The 21801-nt window shown below is 39.6% G+C and overlaps 2 protein-coding genes across 3 annotated transcripts; one reads left to right on the top strand and one right to left on the bottom strand.

The window, feature by feature from the left end:
* Positions 1-136: 136 nt before the first annotated feature.
* TRMT61B (tRNA methyltransferase 61B) lies at positions 137-5999 on the top strand. Its single transcript, XM_014962529.1, has 7 exons — positions 137-564; positions 673-775; positions 2026-2216; positions 3501-3592; positions 4212-4447; positions 5150-5230; positions 5844-5999. The coding sequence occupies exons 1-7, from the start codon at positions 343-345 to the stop codon at positions 5885-5887; spliced, it is 969 nt and encodes a 322-aa protein (XP_014818015.1). The 5' UTR covers positions 137-342; the 3' UTR covers positions 5888-5999.
* Positions 6000-6132: 133 nt separating this feature from the next.
* Positions 6133-16892, bottom strand: SPDYA (speedy/RINGO cell cycle regulator family member A). Of its 2 annotated transcripts, none has more exons than XM_014962527.1 (7): positions 16875-16892; positions 12589-12835; positions 11448-11506; positions 11104-11189; positions 9286-9457; positions 7403-7697; positions 6133-6228 (listed from the first exon to the last, which is right to left on the bottom strand). In XM_014962527.1, exons 2-7 carry the CDS (start codon positions 12815-12817, stop codon positions 6140-6142), a joined length of 930 nt encoding a protein of 309 aa, XP_014818013.1. In that variant the 5' UTR covers positions 12818-12835; positions 16875-16892; the 3' UTR covers positions 6133-6139. The 2 variants fall into 2 exon arrangements, with proteins under 2 accessions (XP_014818013.1, XP_014818012.1); XM_014962526.1 differs by lacking the exon at positions 16875-16892 and adding an exon at positions 15171-15522.
* Between the last annotated feature and the right edge of the window lie 4909 nt (positions 16893-21801).

Here is a 21801-nt window from a genome sequence, read left to right on the forward strand (position 1 = left end):
GCGCAGGCGCGCGGGGCCGTTAAACGCCCTCTTCCCGCCTTATTCCCCTCATGAGGGTCTGGAGCGCGTTGCGGCGGGGCGCCCCCCCCCGCCCCCCCCCCCCCGGCGCTCTCCCCGGTGCAGCGGAGCAGTAGACGGGCGTGGGAGACGTCGCTGTCGCCGCTGGAGAGGGTGAGGCGGCTGCTGCCGCCGGAGGAAGCGGCAGAGGTGGGGCGGTGCGCGGCCGCCCTTCCTCAGGCTCCGAGTCCTGCGGAGGAGGAGGCCGCCCCTGAGGTGGCGCCTCCTGAGGCGATAGGAGAGTGTCCCGGTGCTTTCCGCGCTGGGGAGCTGGCGCTGGCGGAGATGCGGAGGAAGCACAATACGACGCTGAAGCTGTTGTGTCGGCTGGAGGCGGGGGCGGTGTTGAACAGCCCCGGCGGGATCCTGCCTCACCGCGACATCATCGGGCGGCTGCCCGGGCAGGTGCTGCCCGCCTCGGCCGGAGGGAGGTTGCTGCTGAGGCGGCCCTCGCTGGAGGAGTACGTGCTGCTGATGCCGCGGGGACCCACCATCGCCTACCCCAAGGTACCGGGTGTCCGCTGGGGTGGCTGGCGGCCGGGAAGTCGCCAGCCGGCCAAATGCTGCCCCTTAGTTTCCGAGCGTGTTAACGTGCGGTGTTTTTCTCACCCGCAGGATATAAGCGCTATGTTAATGATGATGGATATCCACCCGGGAGACACTGTTTTGGAAACTGGCAGCGGGTCTGGTGCTATGAGCTTGTTTCTGTCAAGAGCAGGTGAGCACCTGGTTTTAGAAAACAGAAGCAGTGCAGTTCTTCCCAGGACTGGGAGGCCTGCCATATCAGGAAAGGCTGAGAGATCTGGCTTTGTTTAGCCTTGAGAAAAGAAGGCTAAAGGAAGACCTTATCACCATGTTCCAGCGTTTAAAAGGTGGCTACAAAGAAGACAGAGCTTCCCTTTTGACAAGGGGTGACTTGGAAAAGACAAGTAATGGGTACAAGTTACTCCTGGGGAGATGAGGGTGAGACTGCTGAGAAACCCATCCCTCGTTTTGTTCAGTTCTCTGAATGGATTCACAGCGGGAACTCATAGGTGAGGGAAGGACCTTAGTGACTCCAACCTACAAAATGGCTTCAGAAGTCACAGAACGTCACTCGCTGAGCTGCTGATTGCTGAAAGCTGCCTTTGCCCGTTAAAAAGCAGCAAGGAGAAGCTAATGGTGTAATAGGTTTGAGAAATCAGGAGTAATAAAAGGATAGAGTAATGCAGCAGTGCATGCGCTGCTCTCTGTGCCTGGATGTCTTTTGTGAAGAACATCATGTATTGGAGTCGCATGGTAAATTTCAGGATAGTAAATTTATACTTAAAACAAGTGATAAAGTATTTTATTACAGTTACAAACAATAACAGGAGAACACCACAAGCCCGTGCAAATCAAAGAGTACACTTGCAAACTCGTCTAAGGGGCTGAGATCAGTGAGCAGGTGTGGGGCCTTTCTTTGCCTTTCCCCAACCCTAAGAAGGGACAGGGGGTTAAAGAAGTATGCGTGGAAAACAGCAAACCTTTGTAAAAATGAGGATTGTAAAAAAAATTTAAAACCAGCAGTCTCAAATCTTATTGGCACCAGAAGCTGTCACCATCTGTGAGCACTAAGCAACGTTGCAGCTTGCTCGGCTGGTACCACCTGTGGCTGTAGCAGAAGAATCATAGGTTGGTAGGGTCGTGGATGCTCAAGTTGTCTTTTGCAGCAGGAGTTACTTCAGGCAGACACCTTAGGAACAGTTTGTACTGCTCTAATTGTGCTTTATTTCATCTGTGGATCGATGGATTTCAGTGAGTAGAAGAACGAACCCAGCACTTTATCTGCATATATTTGTTTTAAGTGTAAAGAGAAAAAGAAATTGTAATGATTGTTTCATATGTGATTTTTTCCAAAAGTTGAAATTTAAAGGTGTACATTTGTTATTTGCTATGCTACTTTTTTCTAAATTCCTAGTAAGTCTAGCCCCTTTTGTTTGTTTTCAGTTGGGCCCAAAGGACGTGTTATAAGTTATGAAATCAGAGATGATCATCATAGTTTAGCTAAGAAGAATTACAGGCGCTGGCGTGCTGCATGGGAAATAGGACATACAGAAGAGTGGCCAGATAACGTGGATTTTATTCTTAAAGACATTTCAACAGCCGCTGCAGATATGAAATCTATAGCACTTGACGCAGTAAGTCCAAGAAATCCCTGCCATTTGACATTTATCTTTTCTGCATAAATTAAAACCTCTAGTGCTCACACTCACAACAGGATTCCCATAGCTAGTTTAACAGGAGAAAACACAATTGGATCTTCATTAATGAAAGAAACATTGTGATTTATTTTTTTTTTGTCAGATTACAAATATTGTGAAGGTTTCAGTTGCAGGTTCCCAAATGAAAGAGCGATATGGCTGTAGTACAGAAATATTACAATTAATCACTGCTGTCTTGTAAGCAAAGACAAACTTACTTTCTTGTATTATCTGATTAAGGCACGCATTTCAAACATTAAATTTAAGAAAGTACATAAGCTCAAGATGTAAACACTTTGCTATCAGCTATATAGAAAGTACAACGTAACTAAGGCCCAAGTTAGGGTAAGGAAAATGTTCTTGCTTTTCTGTTCCACTTTTTATACTCAGATTTTGTAAAGAGACGTGCAGGGGAACACAGCTAGATGTTAACCACTCTTCCCTGTAAAGCAGACAAACTACTTACATTAATGCTTTAAACAAATTACAATCATGTTTGAGCAAAGAAATAAAATGTAGCATAAAAACATCGCTTTTTTAAAAACTTTTAACAATCTACAGGAAAGGTCACATATTGCATATCCCATTATTTTACAGTCTGACTAGTTTTTTAACAGAAGGTGGATTAATTGTCAAGGACAGAAGTTTTGTAAATCTTGAAACAAAGAGCTGGTTAGACATTGAGACTGTCATGTGATCCTTTCATCATAAAAATGCCCTTGAACATTTATGGGGTTTTTTTTTTTGCATTTGTAAACTGGATGCCCAAAGGTGTTAGTAAATGCAGTCTTCTGAAAGTTTTTATTGATGTTAGCACTATGGAATTTAATTAGTAGGAGGTTTAATGGTAACACAGGACTGCTGTGTTGAAATGCTACTTGCTGTTTTAATAGAAATTCATTTGGAATTAGCAAGGGGGACTGCTGTGTTGATGAAATGCTACTTTAATAGAAATTCATTTGGAATTAGCAAGGACACTTTTGTAAATGTGTGGCCCTCAGGTCTCTCTAAGGTTTTGAGAGGCAATAATCAAACTGGTTTGTGATTGCACACTAATTTGTACGCATTCACTTTCTATAGATAAACATAGTTTTTTCAAGCGCTGTTGTACGCATTCTCTTTCTATAGATAAACATAGTTTTTTCAAGCATTGTTGTTATGGAAAAAATTGATATATATATTAACATTTACCAGTAAAACACATGTATCTTTCTCTTGCAGGTAGTTCTGGATATGCTTACCCCTCAGTCTGCTCTGCCTGTCGTACATCCAAGTCTGAAACAGGGTGGTGTGTGTGCTGTGTATTTAGCAAAGTAAGTATTCACTTCTGGCACTTGGACATTTATTCAGGCCATCACCTAACATTTGGTTACAAAAACAGCCCAACATTTTCATTAATGCTGCATGTATATGTGAAATGTTTTAACAGAATTCTCCCCACCTCCCTTTTTTTTAGGGAGTTGCACTCTGTGTACATTACATTTGGCTGAATCCTTTGGCCTTTACTTTGGGAACAGTCTCATTTGCACCTAATGACATCCTCAGAATAACTGCACTGTTTTCCAGGTCACTAGTCAGGTTGCTAGCTCCTTTAACCTAAAGTTGAAGGACTCATGTAACCTCAAAGGTAAAGAACGTGACAAAGGCAGTAGAATTGAGGCTTAACGGTGTATGATCTGAGTTTTCAAAATACTACTTTATCCTTTGCATTTCTTCAAAATGGTCAGTGGAAGTTTGCACCTAATGACATCCTCAGAATAACTGCACTGTTTTCCAGGTCACTAGTCAGGTTGCTAGCTCCTTTAACCTAAAGTTGAAGGACTCATGTAACCTCAAAGGTAAAGAACGTGACAAAGGCAGTAGAATTGAGGCTTAACGGTGTATGATCTGAGTTTTCAAAATACTACTTTATCCTTTGCATTTCTTCAAAAGCATCACACAGGTTATTGACCTTTTAGACAGAATAAGGACCTGGAAGCTCCCTTTTTTGTGTGAAAGGATCATTGAGGTAACTCACAGAAATTGGTTGGTACACCCTGCCAAACTCAAGAATTGCAAATCGAGCCAAATAGTGGAAACTCAAGAAAATATTCAAGAACCACCTCAAAAGGAATACGAAGAAATCCACATTCAGGATCAAGCAGTTCTTAAAGAAAGCGAATACAATGGTAAGAATGTTGTTGCTGATGAGAGATCCTGTTACTGCAATTTGATACTCCAAAGATATACTGAAGGCAAAGTTTGTAGGAAGAAGCAGTACTCTTCTTAGGTCAGCTGAGATTGTTGTGAAGAATAGCCAAGCTTCTGGGCAGCCTAGAGCTTCTCAGGTTTGAAAAAGGATACAATAGCAGTTTTTTAAATATCTAAATAGAAAATAAATTGTAATCTGCAAATAAAGCATGACTGCCCTTCTAGGCTTGTCAGGTTTGAAAAAGGATACAGTAGCAGTTTTTTAAATATCTAGATAGAAAATAAATTGCAATCTGCAAATAAAGCATGACTGCACTTCTACTGTTTCAAATTTTTGTTTTTTTAATAAAATTGAGTCCTCTGTACTCATCCTGTTGCTGCTTTAGAGGACCCTCATGGGCTTAAGGATTTCACATAAGAAATGTTACCAGTGTGCTCTCTTCTGTAATCCTGCTGTTCTGGCAAATCCCAAAAAGATGCCTCATGCTAGTATACATTTGCAAAATCCATAGTAGAGCAAAGCTGTCTGAATGTACCGATAGGTGACAACCAAACACTTTAACAGAAGTAAAAAGAAAATGAAACTATTTCAAGGAAAAATAATCAATGTTTGTTGGCAACTAGTCTGTGTGTGTGTTTTAATCTTGTTGGAAAGAATTAAAGAAATTTACTTCTCACAGAATCACTTTCTGACGCAGCTGAAACATACTGCTCTGCGCCTTACGTTGCTAGACCGTCGTATTGGCAGGAAGCTCATTCAGGTGAGACACTTGGAAAATGTGTTTTTATCTTAAATGTTTAGTAATATATTTATTTTCAAAAAGACTATTTTGGCGTAAGGATTTAACATAAAAAATGTTACCAGTGTGCTCTCTTCTGTAATCCTGCTGTTCTGGCAAATCCCAAAAAGATGCCTCATGCTAGTATACATTTGCAAAATCCATAATAGAGCAAAGCTGTCTGAATGTACCGATAGGTGACAACCAAACACTTTAACAGAAGTAAAAAGAAAATGAAACTATTTCAAGGAAAAATAATCAATGTTTGTTGGCAACTAGTCTGTGTGTGTGTTTTAATCTTGTTGGAAAGAATTAAAGACATTTACTTCTCACAGAATCACTTTCTGACGCAGCTGAAACGTACTGCTCTGCGCCTTACGTTGCTAGACCGTCGTATTGGCAGGAAGCTCATTCAGGTGAGACACTTGGAAAATGTGTTTTTATCTTAAATGTTTAGTAATATATTTATTTTCAAAAAGACGTTATTTTGTACTAGAACTTAACATGTTACTATATCATGAAATCACAAAAGTTATAATAAAATAATCATTGTATATTGAAATACTGAAGTAGTAACTTCTTTTTTTTTAATTAGCATTCCTTACCAAGCTGAGAAAGTATCGACCGCTGTTTTCTTGATGCTGCTGAGATGTTAGCTGCTAATTTGACTATTGTATCAGAATCAAATAAAATGTTACAAAGTAGCTGCTACGTTTTGCAAGTTGTGTAAGTTTTAACTAATGACTCCTTGGACTCCTACTGCCTTTGAAGTTTGATATCCCACCTACTATTTAAAGGGAAGGTTTTAACAGGCTCATCAGGGATGGTGTTACAATGCAACGGGGGCTGTTCTGCGGCGCGCAGTTATATTTCTGTCTCGCTGAGCGTATTTCATTCTTCATTCCTCGCAAACCACTCCATGGATTTGTCTTGGTTCAAGGTGCTGCCTCGTCTCCTTTTGCTGGACAGGCTCCGGCAGCCTACCAGAAATAAGGAGAGAAAAATGTATTAAGAAAATAATCGATCAAAGTCTGCCCTTTGAAATGTAAGTGAAGCAGCTTCTGACTTCACTGGCTACCAGTTTCTTTAAGAATAATGTTCCTCAAGCACAACTGTAAGAGAAACTGAAATTCACCGAATTTGTTCGCTTGATCAAGCTGTGCTTATATCAAGAAAAAGGCCGGTTCTTGGTAGGTATCGCTTCGGTTCACTTCCACCACCCATGCTGAAGTTGCCCAGTTATTTGGGAACTTTACTATACATAAAGCATTCTCAATCGGTCATGTAAGTCTCCACATTTACATGAGGTGGTTTAACACATTATACTTATTAAATGAAAGTATCTTTGCAGAACTGAGGCCTCTTACAGCTCCCCCAGGAAGTTTACATCTCACATGTGTTCCCCTCTTAAAAATTAATGAAACAATAAACTTTTGCCCCGTAACTGCTGTATGTCATGGAGGCTTTTCGTAAAGGCTCAGCACTATTTTCAGTAGATTTAACAGAAAGAAATTACACAAAACAATTTTCACAATAAACTCTTGTATTGTTTTCTACTTGTACCCCAGTCTTCAAAAGAAATCATTTAAACTCTGTCAACAATTGAGATAGACTTAAAGGAAAATGTGAATTGTGATTTAATGTGTGTCCAAACTGATGATGGCAAGAGAGCAGCCCACCCTTCCTAAAAATGGTGCTCTTAACAAGAGCACTTTAATTCATGTAACACATTCTTTTAATTCACATGACATACACCAGTAATTTTACTGTTTCTTCTAGCCAATCTTAAGTGTTAAAAATAGGATTCTCCATTGAAGTTATAATGCAAGAATAGTAATAAACGCCTAAATAGCCTGGAACACTTCCCAAAATCTACCGCAGTAGATGACAGTAATTTGAAGAGACTCAGAACATAAAGCAGTTGGTACTTCCAGGAAGTCAAGAGACAAGATGTGAAAAAGAAAATGAAACTGTGGAGTAACAGCACAGCTCTGCCAAGGTAACTGCATTTGCAATAGGGATGTGGGCTCACACAGAGAGACTGTCTCTTGTCATACCAAGAAGACACACAGTTGTCCCTACAGTAGGGACAGGGCAAATACGGCCTCAGTTGCCTAAACTAATTGAAAAATTATTTGGAATTCTAAAGCGTACCTTGGGCATAATTCAAAGGAGCGTCAACAAGCATTTTTTCAGTTGGAAAGGTGTCCTTCAAATTGTGGGATGACTGTAATTCCATCATCTCCAAAGCGCCACTAGATGAGGAAGAAGATGATGATAATCCCAGTCGTACAAATCTTCCATTTTTACCACAAAGCAAGCAGTCTGTAGGAGTAGCACTAGGCCCTCGGGGCAGCTGTACTTCAGTATTGTAGGTTCTCACAGCTCCGCTGTGGTGCACAGAACGTTCTCGCTGCCATACGTAATGTGTTGGGGCAATAGCCATCACCTACCGGAACAGCCGTTACGTCAGAAACCAGAAAAATAATGGGAAAACATACAGCTGAAAACAAGGGATCCAATTAACATATGGCAGAGAATTCACTGTGTAGCTGGAATGGGTATCATCTGCTATCTATTTGCTTCTGTCTCACTAGGGAGTTTGCTACCTAAGGCACAAGTGAACCAGTTCTGAACCAGACATGGAAACACATCGGTTTACACCCTTGTATATATTCATGTGAATCAGCACAAACACCAGCTTGTGCTTTGTTTGTTGGACTGAAGATGGTGTCTTCTACTAATGACTAAATTAGTCAGATCTTTTGGATCACAGTGTCACTGATGTCCACTGGGCACTGGGAAAAGCCTTCCACACTTCCCTTGGTCCTTGTACTTTTCCCATAAGCATCTAATCCCATCCCCAGAGATGGGGGTCTAGAGGAAAAGACATTTTCTTTTCCACCAGCACTAGTAAACATTGTGTTCTTAGAACATGACAGTGCTTTTCCAGAGAGATACCTTCCACCTGAAAAGTGAGGAATGTCTTATTCCCCTCCTAATATGTCTGAAAAAACTGTAGGTTGTAACACTGCATTAATAGTACAGAGTGTTACAAGTGTGTCCAAGTTTTTTTTTAAATGCAGTGAAAAACCCTTACCTTAAAAAGCCAATTGAAATCATATTATTTATTTTGAAGAGATTAAAATTTCACCTGAGGTGCTGGGATTTTTATTTGAAGGTTTTACTTGCATACAAGCTTGTAATTTGTAAAGCAAACACACGCACAAAATTATTTATGAAGTGAATGAAGTGAAACAACCAATGGTAAATTTTAAATAAAAATATTTGCATTAAGCAGAAGAGTCTAGTCAATAAAAACTTCATTTTTAACAATAGTGCAATGTAAAATATTCTAGCTATTCTAGTTTACCTTAAAAGCATGGTTTCAAAGAATGTGTTTCAAATACAGAAAAAAAATAATCATGGAGGATAAATGGACTATTACATTTTAGCAGCATCTTTTCTTTCCCATGGCTTGTCTACACACTTTTGGGAAGAGATAATTTGCATAGAGCTTGATTGTTAGCTCGTATTAATTGCTGTAGTTTCAGCATCTACAATTGTGTTTCAAATACAGAAAAAAAATAATCATGGAGGATAAATGGACTATTACATTTTAGCAGCATCTTTTCTTTCCCATGGCTTGTCTACACACTTTTGGGAAGAGATAATTTGCATAGAGCTTGATTGTTAGCTCGTATTAATTGCTGTAGTTTCAGCATCTACAATATTAACCCCCCCTACCTCTTCACAGCAGCGTCTGCTTACAATAGCCCTGTAGTCAATTCTACTCCATAGTTGATCTTTTAACTTTAAGAAATCAGGGAAGAGCTTTCTCCAGCCTTTTCCCAAAGCCCATGGGAAAATGTCATACTTTGATTCTTCATCGTCTTCTTCAACTGTATTTGCCAGATACCTTCAAATATACATATACTTGTATCTGTAAATGTCTTAAATCACTACATTAGTATGATTTCTAACATTAAAAGACATAATATTGAAATTTCAGCATCTACAATATTAACCCCCCCTACCTCTTCACAGCAGCGTCTGCTTACAATAGCCCTGTAGTCAATTCTACTCCATAGTTGATCTTTTAACTTTAAGAAATCAGGGAAGAGCTTTCTCCAGCCTTTTCCCAAAGCCCATGGGAAAATGTCATACTTTGATTCTTCATCGTCTTCTTCAACTGTATTTGCCAGATACCTTCAAATATACATATACTTGTATCTGTAAATGTCTTAAATCACTACATTACTATGATTTCTAACATTAAAAGACGTAATATTGAAACAGTTCTTTTTTCTAGTATTGTGAGAAAAACTGCTAACAACATACAGCCTTCTCTCTTGAGTACAGTAGTTTCTTAATCAGAAAGATCCGTATGCATCTTTTGGGTAAATAAAAACTTAAACTTAAGCTATGATAAAAATTGCTTTACCCTCTCTTGAGTACAGTAGTTTCTTAATCAGAAAGATCCGTATGCATCTTTTGGGTAAATAAAAACTTAAACTTAAGCTATGATAAAAATTGCTTTACCCTAGAGTCTCCTAAATGAGTAGATATGCAAAAACTAACATATCCTGACAGATTTCTCCGAACTGGCAAGATATCCTTGAACTAAAATGAACAGGTTTTGTCTGATTCTCTAAATAAAGCTTAAAACTATCTTATGGAGTCTTATGAATATTTTACATTTTCTACTTCATGGATTTTAACTACTCTTGGAAAATTATGTTACTGGCATTAAATTAGCAGCAAACAAGGTCTACTTTCATGTATAGATTAAAACCTTAAATTATTTTTTTTTTAGATCTATATTTCTCCCTTCTTTCACTATGTGCTACTTTTGGTTCTGGATCATCTTCTTAGACAATAGGAAAATACTTATTTCCTCTGGATCCACCTGATACCAAACTCCTGTAAATCATACCTAAACAAATTATGACTTTCAGTCTCCTCCTCGATTTGCTCCCTTGCTCCTTACCCCAATATTCCCTCTAGTCCCAGTGTCACCAGCCCCTTTGTCCCTTTCTAATAATCCTCTTGCTCTTCTGGCCTGGCTTTTCTCCCTTCAGCGTGGAGTCAGATGAGAATATCATTTACAGGAGAATAAACAGCCATCTTTCTCCCTGTACTAGTGTGCAAATCAGAGCAGCTGAGAAGTGCTGTTAGGGAAAAAGATGAGCTGAGCACCATAACACTGTGAAAGAAAATGCCGAATCATTCCGTAGATACAGCCAAATATGGAGAGATTAAATAGGCTTGGTAAAGACAGATTCCTGACTGCACCTCCATTTCAAAGTGTAGAAATTTTAGAAACTGTTCAAAACAGTTCTTAGAAACTCTCTGGCAACATTTTTACCGTTGACTCAAAACATGTTGATGGAGACTTTAATAAAAAGTTACTCCCGGGGTGTGTATCCCGAGGTACTGAAATGATGAAACATTTCAGTACAAGTGACTAACAGGCTGGCAAAGATATAAAGTGGGGTCTTATAATAACCTAATAACCTATATGTTGCCAAGTGTTGTCCTGCATGTATTTCTTGTAGTGCTTAAAAAAGTTCACAGATTCACAGTTTAGTGGGCAGAACGCCACACCAAGGCAAACGTCCCCTGGCTGCTGCTCAAGCTTGTTTCACACAGGTGGTCATCAGAGGAAGAACACTGAACTGCACTATTTATATATAGTATATAGATTATGTTTCTATACTTCATATAGGAACCAAACAGCAACAAACTCATTAAAGAAGTCTCATCATATATCTTAGTTATTAAGTGGCATAAACAAAGGAATAAAATAACGCAAAGTTTATGCTAATAAACCCAGATAATTTAAAAGTACTTACAGAGCGACAAAGAAATTGATTCTGGTATGCTCATTTATTGTGAAGTTAGCCCTCTTGAAATAAACGAAAGTCATTGCCAAGAGATACTGTTTTAAAATGTAAAATGAAGTATCAATATATTATTTCAGTATATAATTTCCTAAAATGCTTCACATATTTATCTTGTACCAAGATATTTTGATCATTTCTATCAATGAGAAAAGCATAAATTGAATTTCTTGAAGCTTCCGTACAAACACATTAGAAAAAAATGATGGTTTGTATTTGCATTACAGTACTGAGTGACTACGGGCAGCTTTTTCACTCAGCATCTGTTCTGTTAACTAAGAAGGAAATGCACTCACCTTGTCTGCAATTTTACAGCAACAATCCATCCAAAGGAAGTCTTGGATAAGATCATCATCTGCAACGAAAGCAAGCTGTAGCATTTCAAACACCAAAATTGTTTTTGTTAGAAAACATTTGTAAATAAATAACAGATGGTCTTTTATTAAGCCGAATAAAAGGAAAGAAGCTAGAGAACAGAGAAATTGAGGGGGGAAAAGAGATTAGGTATGAAAAGACTTAAGCAACAAAAGGAAACAAAGTACCAGAAAGGCAAGGTAGAAAATCTAGTGACTGCATTTCATTCATTCTCAGTAATAGCAAGTGAAGTTTAAAATCATCAGTATTTTTTTCTATTTATGTAATTTCTTCCTGCATTAAGTGGTTCCATCTAATAGCATACTGTTATTTCTAATGAACCATTCACTGTTGAGATCTCTGCACCTTTTATTATTTCTAATGAACCATTCACTGTTGAGATCTCTGCACCTTGATTACCTGATAATTGCCTTTATAAGGCAATACTGGCTTGATTATTTGCAGTCAGTGCATTCCTGTCTGTGAACATGTACTATAACAGGATTACTGCAAACTCCCTGATTCACTCCTGTATTCAAGGTTCAAATAAAATCCACGTGTAATCTTCCACTATTAATCTCTTCACTAAATTAAATAAATACAAAACTCTATATGAAAGAGACACAAATGTAACAGAGACGCTACAGCTCCTCAGATTTAATTCCCATTCCACTTCTACCCCCCACAAATGATTATTCCCACAATAAATAACATGTTTGTAAAACTGGGAGTCCAGCCTTTTTTAAACCTTGTGTAAAACACGATATACATTGTTTCACATGTATTTGTTGAAACAGTAGAGAAAATGGAAAGGAAAGGGAAATGATTGTAAAAGGAAGTATCATACCACCTGGGTTTCACTTGTAATTTAAAAAGATACTTTTAATCAGTTTGGTAGCCCTTGTTGTATTTTTTAACTTAGGCATTAGATATTTATACAGTAAAATAAAACAAAAAAAATAAGTTTAGACAAAGACATGGTATAAAAAGCACTCCAGAAATTATTGAATTTAGAAAACATAATTGCTTAATAGTTTTCTCATAGTTCAATCAATACATTGATATCTGTCATTATTAACCTACCAAATAACTTAAAGAAAGCTGTCATTTCCTGACGCTGAATAACCAGACATGGTCCCTTTGGACTTTTATATTTGTGACTAGGAACCTTTTTTTCCCAATTTTCTTCATGGTCTTTAAAAGTAGGCCGCTTTAGTCTAATAAGGTTTTTTTGCTGATGTGATCTGGATGCACTCGATTTTACACGAATGGTGACAGTGGGAGGTGTCTGACACAACAGATTGTGTCTCATTTCGGTAAGTAAAGGTTCCTGTTCAAAAAAAAAGAAAACATTAACTACAAAAATAGTCAGTTTGAGCAGTAGTTCTCTATATTTCTTTTGTTCAAATGAAACATTTCAGTAGAGCTTGTGTGTCAGGTGATACAAAAATTAAATGTATCACTACTAAATCTTGTGCCCTAAACCAACTATGTCAATTTCCTTAATTTAGTTCTAATTTTATAAAGCTCTTTTTCAGTGGAAGGAGCCTTTAGTCTTTTTCCATTCAAAATTTTTAAAAATGGAAAAAAAGTCCTTCCCAGAAAAAGTTGTCATTTGCCAGATCCTTGTAGCCCTCATATATCTACCAAAAAATCTCTTCTCCTCCCCTCCAATTTGACTGTGTATTTTTAACAGAGCATGAATAGAATTAACATGACAGAACCATAATTAAGTGAAATACTACTGAAATTCAAGTCTCGAGCTCTGAATTTTTATAACATTTTGTTATAGGCATTGGGAATAAAAACTTAGCCCTCAAATAGGATGTACCCCGAAGGCATAACCAAGGAAACAAACCTGAGGTGTTTGTAACCCTAAAAATCAAGAAGATACCCAATGGAACGTGAGGAAAGGTATTTTTAGCCAGAAGCAAATGCATTTAAGTCCTGAGCGTATCCCTCCACAGAGGGCTGTGGGAGGCCGGCTGTAGAGCAGCCTACCCAGCTCTCCAGCTCTTGGTTAGCTGCTGCATAAACAACAAAAAAGCCCCCCAGGCGTGGATGTGATTACGCTCTTTGGTTCCCAGCAGGTCGGCCCCAGACAGGCCCTCGCCCCGGCCGGCCCCGCTCCCCTCACGGCCCGTCCCTCGCACCACAGCTCCTCGCCGCGCACCTCGAGATGGCGCCTCCCGCAGCCAATCGGAGCGCGCCAGGCAGCCGCCTCAGCCAATCGGGTGGCGAGGCGCTCTTACTGCCCCTCCCCTCCTCCTGCCGCCTGGGGGCGCTGGGCTCCCGCGGAGCCCGCCCGGGCCCTGCCAGCCAATCAGAGAAGGGCATGGCTGTTGCTAGGCGGGCTGGCGGGGCTACCCGCGGCTCGGCCTCTCTCCTCAAGAGGGAAGCCATGGTGGCCATTGCTCTTCCCCCCGCCATAAACTACGGTTAAACTCCACCGTAATATCTCAGCTGCCCAACAGCATTGTAAAAACTTCCTTAAAACATCTCCCAGGACACGAGGGAAAAGGCACACCACGCTTTAAAGATCATAAAAAGTACAGGCGCAATAAACCCTGCTCTTACTTTTCCACAGAAGCAATTAGTGCAATTAGTCTAAGGCAGTCTATTGAAATGTAGTAACAAGAATGAAAAACTCCCTTCGCTAGTAAGATTCAGTGTGAAATCCTACTGTTACCTTTTGTTATGAGAGCCAAAGATTGATTCAAGGAAGATGGAAGGACACACATCCAATTTGTTTGCCTTTGTTGAGGCCAATTAAAGTGTAACTGGTCTTATTTGCTACAGTAATGAGAAGAGAGACCTTTTTACTCCTTCCTCATCTTTTATTAATAACTTGTTAGGTACATTCATATAGGTGCTCTGAGCTAGTGAGCATATAGGTTGCATTCAAAGAGTTGTAGTCAACATCTCAATGTCCAGTACACCAGTGACAAGTGGCGTTCCTCAGGTGTCCATATTGGGACCAGTACTGTTTAAAATCTTCATCAATGACAAAGACAGTTATATTGAGTGCACCCTCAGCAAGTCTGCAGATGACACCACGCTGAGTGGTGTGGCTGACACACCTGAGGGACAGGATGCCATCCAGAGGGACCTGGACAAGCTTGAAAAGTGGGCCCCTGAGAACCTCATGAGGTTCAACAAGGCCAAGTGCAAGGTCCTGCACCTGGGTATTGAATCCCCGGTATCAATACAGGCTGGGAGATGAAGGGATTGAGAACAGCCCTGAGGAGAAAGACTAGGGGCTGCTGGTTGATAAGAAGCTCAACATGAGCCAGCAATGTGCACTCATTGCCCAGAAAGCCAACCACATCCTGGGCTACATCAAAGTAAATCTTTATCCACACAAAGCCCTCCAGGGTTTGTATGGTTTTTTTCCTGCAGTTCTCCCCTTGCTAGATTTTTTTTTTTTTTGAGCTGGTGGTTCTGCAAAAAAATTGTAAAAGATTTTTTTTTCCTTTTTAGTCTCAAAAATCTGTTACAGTCAAGTTATTCAACAGGTATTGTGACTCTCTAACCCCTACTGTATTGTCCCCCACCTCCCAGTACCCTGGGCTCTGCTCTGAACCACACCAGCTGCACAACCTTGGCTCAGACTCTGAGGAAACTGAAGTTGTGAGAAAAAGCTGTGAGAAAGTCTGAAACTTTACCTTTCTTTCCTTGCAGGGCTCCGCAGCCTGAGGTAGGATTGTTGAGATGGGGACAACTCAAGGATTCGACTTGGAAACAGCATGGACAACCATCAGGGTGGAAAGAGGTTGATGCCTGAACACAGTGACAATAAGGAAACAGAACTTTACCTGACAAAATCCTCTGCATGATATAGTGCACTTAACTGGTTCTTAACTTCGCTTATTATTACTTAGAGTTTTCAGAAGGTTGTCAAACCATTCATCCAAGAATATCTGGAAGAATGTAGCTTTCTGATTCCCAAGTAGTCGTTGGACATCAGGGGGCACTCTTTCACCACCAGCAATTTAAATGGAGACGCTGCAGCATTTACACACTGGATTTACGCTGTACTTAATTCCTAGTCCTTCCTATAGGTGGACATTAAATCAATTTAGCTACTCTTCATCTTTATGTTATCACAGTTTGAACGTTTTGGTTTTTTTTTAAATGTATATATATATAATGACTGGGACCTGGGTTTGAAAGACCTGGATTTCTTACAAAATCTTATTTTTTGAAAAAAAGTAATCCATAAATCATAAATATCAATTCTATAAGATATATAGTTACATATGTACCCAGTAACTAGATCCAAAAAGGCAGATGCAGAGCAGTTTGCTTCCTTCAAACAAAAAAAAGAACTTAAAAATTTTAGTGATTGAGTTGTTTACAGACAGATTAAGAAGCATCACTGAAGAAAAACACAGGGTGGGTATTTTAATAAATTATGTTTAGGCTATATATACTTTTTAAATTTTTTTTTAATATTTGTGAGGTAGGGAAACAAATGCCTTTGGACTCTGATGTCCTTTCCAGTGAAACTTTTTTTGTTGTTTAAGAAAGATAAAGTACCATAGGAAGAACATCTGGTATTTCTTTTCATACAAAGGCATGACAAAGAACTATTGGTTCTTTTAAATACAGATCATTGTTCAAATTAAAATACCTGTTTCTCAATTATAGGCTTTTCCTACTTGTTGCAGAGTGTGAAGTAGAAAAAAAAAAGTCCCTCTTCCCTGCAGAGACGACCGATGACCTTGTTGGGGGGATCCCAGCCTCTCCGTCAAATATGCTCTGGATGAAATGTACATGGGATGAGAGCTCAATTTCTAAAGACCATAATGAAACTGAAGCATTCACCTAAAAAGCAAACTCTGGACATGCAGTTAACTCTTTCAGAATAAAGGGTGTATAGCAAGTCACACAAGTTTCAGTAAATTAAAAAGGAACAGATAAACCACCTGAACCCACACCTATCACCAGAAACCTGTTTTTTATGTGGGAAGAGAGAGTGAGGATTTAGATGAGCTGGGTGAAACAGATTGTTTCGGCATCACAGTGCCTGGGCTAGGACTGACCGTAACAGACTGAATATGCTGCACCTGTTTGCTACTTGAGATCACAAAAAAGGATACTGGAAAAGCACCTCACAGCTAAATCCTTGCTTTTGACAAATGTTACAGTACAATTAGAACTACAAATGGTCCGGTGCCACTTAAGTATCTGTCACTGATGGATGAATGGGCAGGAAAATTGTTTTCAGCTTTGTTTACTTGAAAATCACTTCTAAGCACACAGCGGGTTTCCCAACATGCAAGTCCAAGAGCAGCTGTACTTATTCTCAGGTACTGAGAAATTCAGGAACTAGAAGAAAAAAATCATTTGGAAATTACGTAGGGAACAAGAAAGGTACTGACTAGACTAATACAGCAAATGGTAAAAGAATGTGAAGGCTGCCAGCAAACACAGTGCATGTTTAAACACGCCGCTCCTGCACGCTTCCCAACAGGTGAGTCCTCTGCAGCAGAAATCTACATCAAGTACTGGGGACATGCGTTTGAGCTTGCTGTTCATTGCTACTGTAAATAGACTGATATATCCTGTATGAACTTAATTAATTCAAAGTGGACAGTGGAAGACTTTAAAATTTATTTTTAGGGATTGGCACTTCCATGCTGGTTGTAAATGGAACGAAGTAATCTTATCTGAAGAATTCCAATTACTTTGTCAAAATAAATAGATGAGATAGACTACGTTAGGTCATCACCATCATGTCCTGAAATGGCAAGTGACAAATGATCTGTCTCTCAGCAGCAGCAACACACAAGTCTCGGTGCATATTTTACATTCAGGGGAAAAGAGATGATCTGTACAATATTCATTTAAGTGTTTTTTTGAACCTTCTGACGTCACCCACCATATTCTAACTTTTTACAGCCACTGGAGATTGTATTTTGCATTGGCAAGTATTTAATAAAAAATCTTAAAAAAATCTTCTTGATGGCAGTGTAGCTGAGCCAATAAAACTTCAAGAATTTTATGTAAAGTTTTATAAAATCACATTAGCTGAAAATATTCCATTCCCATCTAGTGAATCCCACACACACATAGTCTCACTGATGTAATACATATGCACACATCAGTACACAAAACCATGAAAGATCTAAGCAACTTATTATGCAGGAAATAGATCTTTCTTTTTATCTACGGAAATCAAAAGTAGAAAAACATTGCTGCTTTCAAAATAATGTCTTTTTTTTTTTCTTCCTGAAGGTGATTTCAGGACTTTTTAAAACAATAGTCATTTGAGAGGGTGAAAATAGGTGAAAGCCTTCAAACTCTTGGCTGGCTGGCTTATGATTCTGAAACTCGGCAAAAAGTGTAAATTGCATCAAATCTTTCCCATCTCTCATTTTCAGTTCCAAACTTTAGATTTACCTCTCAGTTTAGTGGTCACATAATTCAGATCACAAACTCTTTCAAGCGCAGGGTATCTATTTATGCTCTGGTTTTACACTGTTGAACACAATCGAATCTTTGTCCATGACCACAGCCCCTATAATATGAAACAATAGTGGTAATCAAGACAGGACAATTTCTCTATTGTCAAGAGCCTTATTTCCATGGCACAGCATTCAGAAGACTCACTCCATGAAAGGATTAATCAAGAGTCATGTAGCTATAATTTCTGAAGGGAAAATTATTTTTGTATGCAAATAGTTAGGCTCCAATCCCCTCATCCTGCTAAGAAAGGAACAGCATCAAGTTCAGTAGTGGGAAGGCAGAACATCAAGGACAGCCCTTTGGAGATTTAAAACAAAGAAGTTAAAATGTGAGCTGGAAAGAGTCTGGAACTGTTTTTTTCTTCACTCTCATCCAGTGGCCCAGGCTCACACAGTTAAATTGGAGTTGCCACAGTTTGTTAAACATTGAAGGCCCCTCCCAAGAAGCAATGGGCTTTATAATTACTCCATTGCAGGTCAAAAAGCTTTCTGTTTCTCTGAGTTCAGTAATCACCAGTTGTAAAAGTTCTCTCACTCAGAGGTTGAACCAATAAAATGACTCGTACAAGGGCTGTAAATTAAAGTGCAGAGAAACAGATGAACTTTGGTACCAGCTATTGCCAACTGAAAAAAATCAGGGAAACTCATGAACTAGGAAAGTAGTTACAACACAAAAGCAGTTTATTTCTCTGAGGAAAAAATAAAAACCAAACAAATAAACCCAAAAGCATCCTGCGAGCTCTCTTAACCCCACTCTCTGCTGTCCGTTGTGTTATGCTAAATAGTGTCTGTGGGATGAGATGTTTCTGCTCAGCTCATGGGTGTATTTATTCACCTTTGCTTGGGGTATGACTATACACGCAAGCTGGAGTGAGGCAAGAGTGGGTGGGGATTTCCATCATGTTAGCTGCTCCCTGGAAACCGCCCCTGTGCATGCCGTGACCCTGTTTACGTTGAGGAATAAATATCTTCTGCTTACTGCTGGGTACACCTGTATCTATAGGGTGTTGCTCTGGCTTGCCTTGGAGCAACCTGTATATATAGACAAGTCCGACACAAGCAAATTTAATGGCAGACACCTCCCACCAGACCAGGTTGCTCCAAGCCCCATCCAGCCTGGCCTTGAACCCCTCCAGGGATGGGGCAGCCACAGCTTCTCTGGGCAACCTGTTCTGGTGTCTCACCACCCTCACAGGAAAGAATTTCTTCCTAAGATCTCATCTAAATGTCCCCTCTTTCAGTTTAAAGCTGTTCCCCCTCATCCTATCACTCCACTCCCTGATCAAGAGTCCTGCCCCATCTCTCCTGTGGCCTCCTTAGGTACTGGAAGGTCATTATAAGGTCTCCCTGGAGCCTTCTCTTCTCCAGGCTGAACAACCCCAACTCTCTCAGCCTGTCCTCACAGCAGAGGTGCTTCAGCCCTCTGAGCATCAACCAGTGAGTGTTCTGCGAGATTGGGCACAGTTGAAATGAATATGGTTGTCTCTCTGCTACTAAGTAGTCTGGGTGAAGAGTCACTAAGTTTTTTATATCTAATGCTGCACATTTTAAGCAGCTTTGAATGCTGATGATAGATGTTTTAAAAATGCTGTTGCTGTAAGAGCCATAGAGATGTATTTTCAGGTAAGTAAAGACAAGGATCACAAGCCTTGTTACTGACCCCACCCACTGGAGTTAAGACTAAGCCCTGGCAGAGAGGTGAGGATGCCAGAGCATATCAGACAGGTTGGTTTCTATAATCCTCAAAGACGCAAATAGAACATACATTAATTGCATGAGCGTTTCTCTCCTGTGGCTACACCCTGTCTACTCTTATGAACCTCTGAACCAAGAGTCCTTTACCTCTTAGTAGATACTCTTACTTTCAAAGGTCTCCAGAACCAAGCTGTGGGCTTCTGAAGCTGAGCTATATTTGACCAGCTCCATACGGCTGAAACATTTAAGCTCTCCATGACTCCAAATGTTCTCATTATTCAAATAAAGATAATAATACCTGTTACGTAGTGTTTTTCAAACCCTCAGGAAAAATAAAATACGCAGAAGCATCACTTCTTATTACACTTCTTTGAGCAGCAGCATACATCGGTTTGTCAAGGCATAGAATCTTCAGAAACACAGCATGGACAAGATACTCTATATAATTTTGAAGTATTGTCCTCTTCCTACAGTCCTTTCATAGCTTCATCCTATGCCGATGGTAAAGGCTGTAAAAAAAAGTTGAACATAAATATTCTAAAACTGTAGCAATAAAAATTTCCTGAGCTTGTCTATAATGTAGATAATGTATATAGCAATGACTGCCGTCCAAGAAAAACTGTTGGCACTTTTGAGCATAAGGCTGTTGTTTCTGGTTGTTTCTAAATTTGTCAGCCTTAACCAGTTAAAAGTTATCATGAATTTTCAAAAGTCATCAATTTTCTTGGGAAAACACTAGTAAGACTATGTTTTGCAGTTTGATATAATACATGACCTATTTTCTAGGGATGAGGCTTTGGTTATCTTCGGAAGGGTACACCCAAAACCGATGGGGTTTGCAGCCTCTGAAGAATCTCAGTTAGAGCTAGATTGCCAAATACTCTGATTGGCCCTCACCTTGCTCTCTCATCTTTCTGATCTGCTGACCACAGAGCATGTCACAGCCCCACCTTGTCGTTTCCTGATACTTCAGGAGTGATTCATACATCCCTGCAACTTTCTCTGAAATCAGATTTTGTCCCTTTTCTGTGCCTGGGGAGTATCATAAAGCCCATTTACCCAATTTCTAGGGAAGTCCTGGAAATGACCTCCTAAACACCCAGTACTGCACTAATTCTGACTGGCTTCAGAAAGAGCTGGATTTATCTCCTCGGATCTGATCCACAGTTCACACAAGTCAGTAGAAAATCTCCCGCTGGCGTCACTATCTCTTGAATACGTTAGTGAACTGAACTTTATACTCCAAACAGATCTGGAGCAGATGTAAACTACAGAGCGAAAGCTGAAAAATACATGAGTTTTCCAAATGTAAGTTTACATATTCTCTAGGGCCTGGTGATCAAAACTTTTTTTTTTTTTCCTTTTTGCTATATGATAGAGCCAGTGTGCTCGTAGCATTTAAATTATAATTTGTCTGAGCTGTAATTATGCTTTAGTAAGTGTAAACCACAACTAGCCTACACTGCACTGCCTCATCAGCATTCAGCTATTTGATAAGAGGAGGTATCTCCACCAGTTGATACAATTATCCTGTTTATTACCAACAAGCAAGGCCCTACCTTTAGATCTATAAACTGAGGAAAATTAATATAGAATATCTATTGAATAAGGTCAAATATTCCAGCACAAAGAGTTATGTATCACCACAAAAGGTACAAAAAAGACACTGCATTCCAACTCCTTAGACACCATGGTATCTGTGTGATGAAACTACTGTGACATTTGGGCCATTTTATATCTTTAACCATATGCTTGCTCCACCATCTTTGATTCTACAGGGAAGCTTCCCTCAAAATAACCTGCAAAGAAGGTAATATTAACACCATTGTGAATGGTCCTTCATTTCCATTTCTTCACTGGGGAACAACATCATGTAGAGCAACTCTCTCTGCTTCTAAAATACTGAGCAATGTTTAAACAGTAATTTCTTCAGGTTTGGAATCCTGGGGAGATTACAGTTAATGAGCTCTTTATTTGCTCCTGCAAATTGGAGCCAAATGAAATGCTGTACTACAAAAAGCAACACGATGCACTTATCTTGGCACCACAGTTATGGTATGGCTTTCTATAGGTGATAACTAACAGCTCAGGGAAAACATAATTTGTCATAGTAAAAACCCAAAACACACTG

This window comes from Calidris pugnax, unplaced genomic scaffold (assembly GCF_001431845.1).
Source record: "Calidris pugnax isolate Ruff unplaced genomic scaffold, ASM143184v1 scaffold147, whole genome shotgun sequence".
In the NCBI taxonomy this organism is placed as follows: Eukaryota; Metazoa; Chordata; class Aves; order Charadriiformes; family Scolopacidae; genus Calidris; species Calidris pugnax.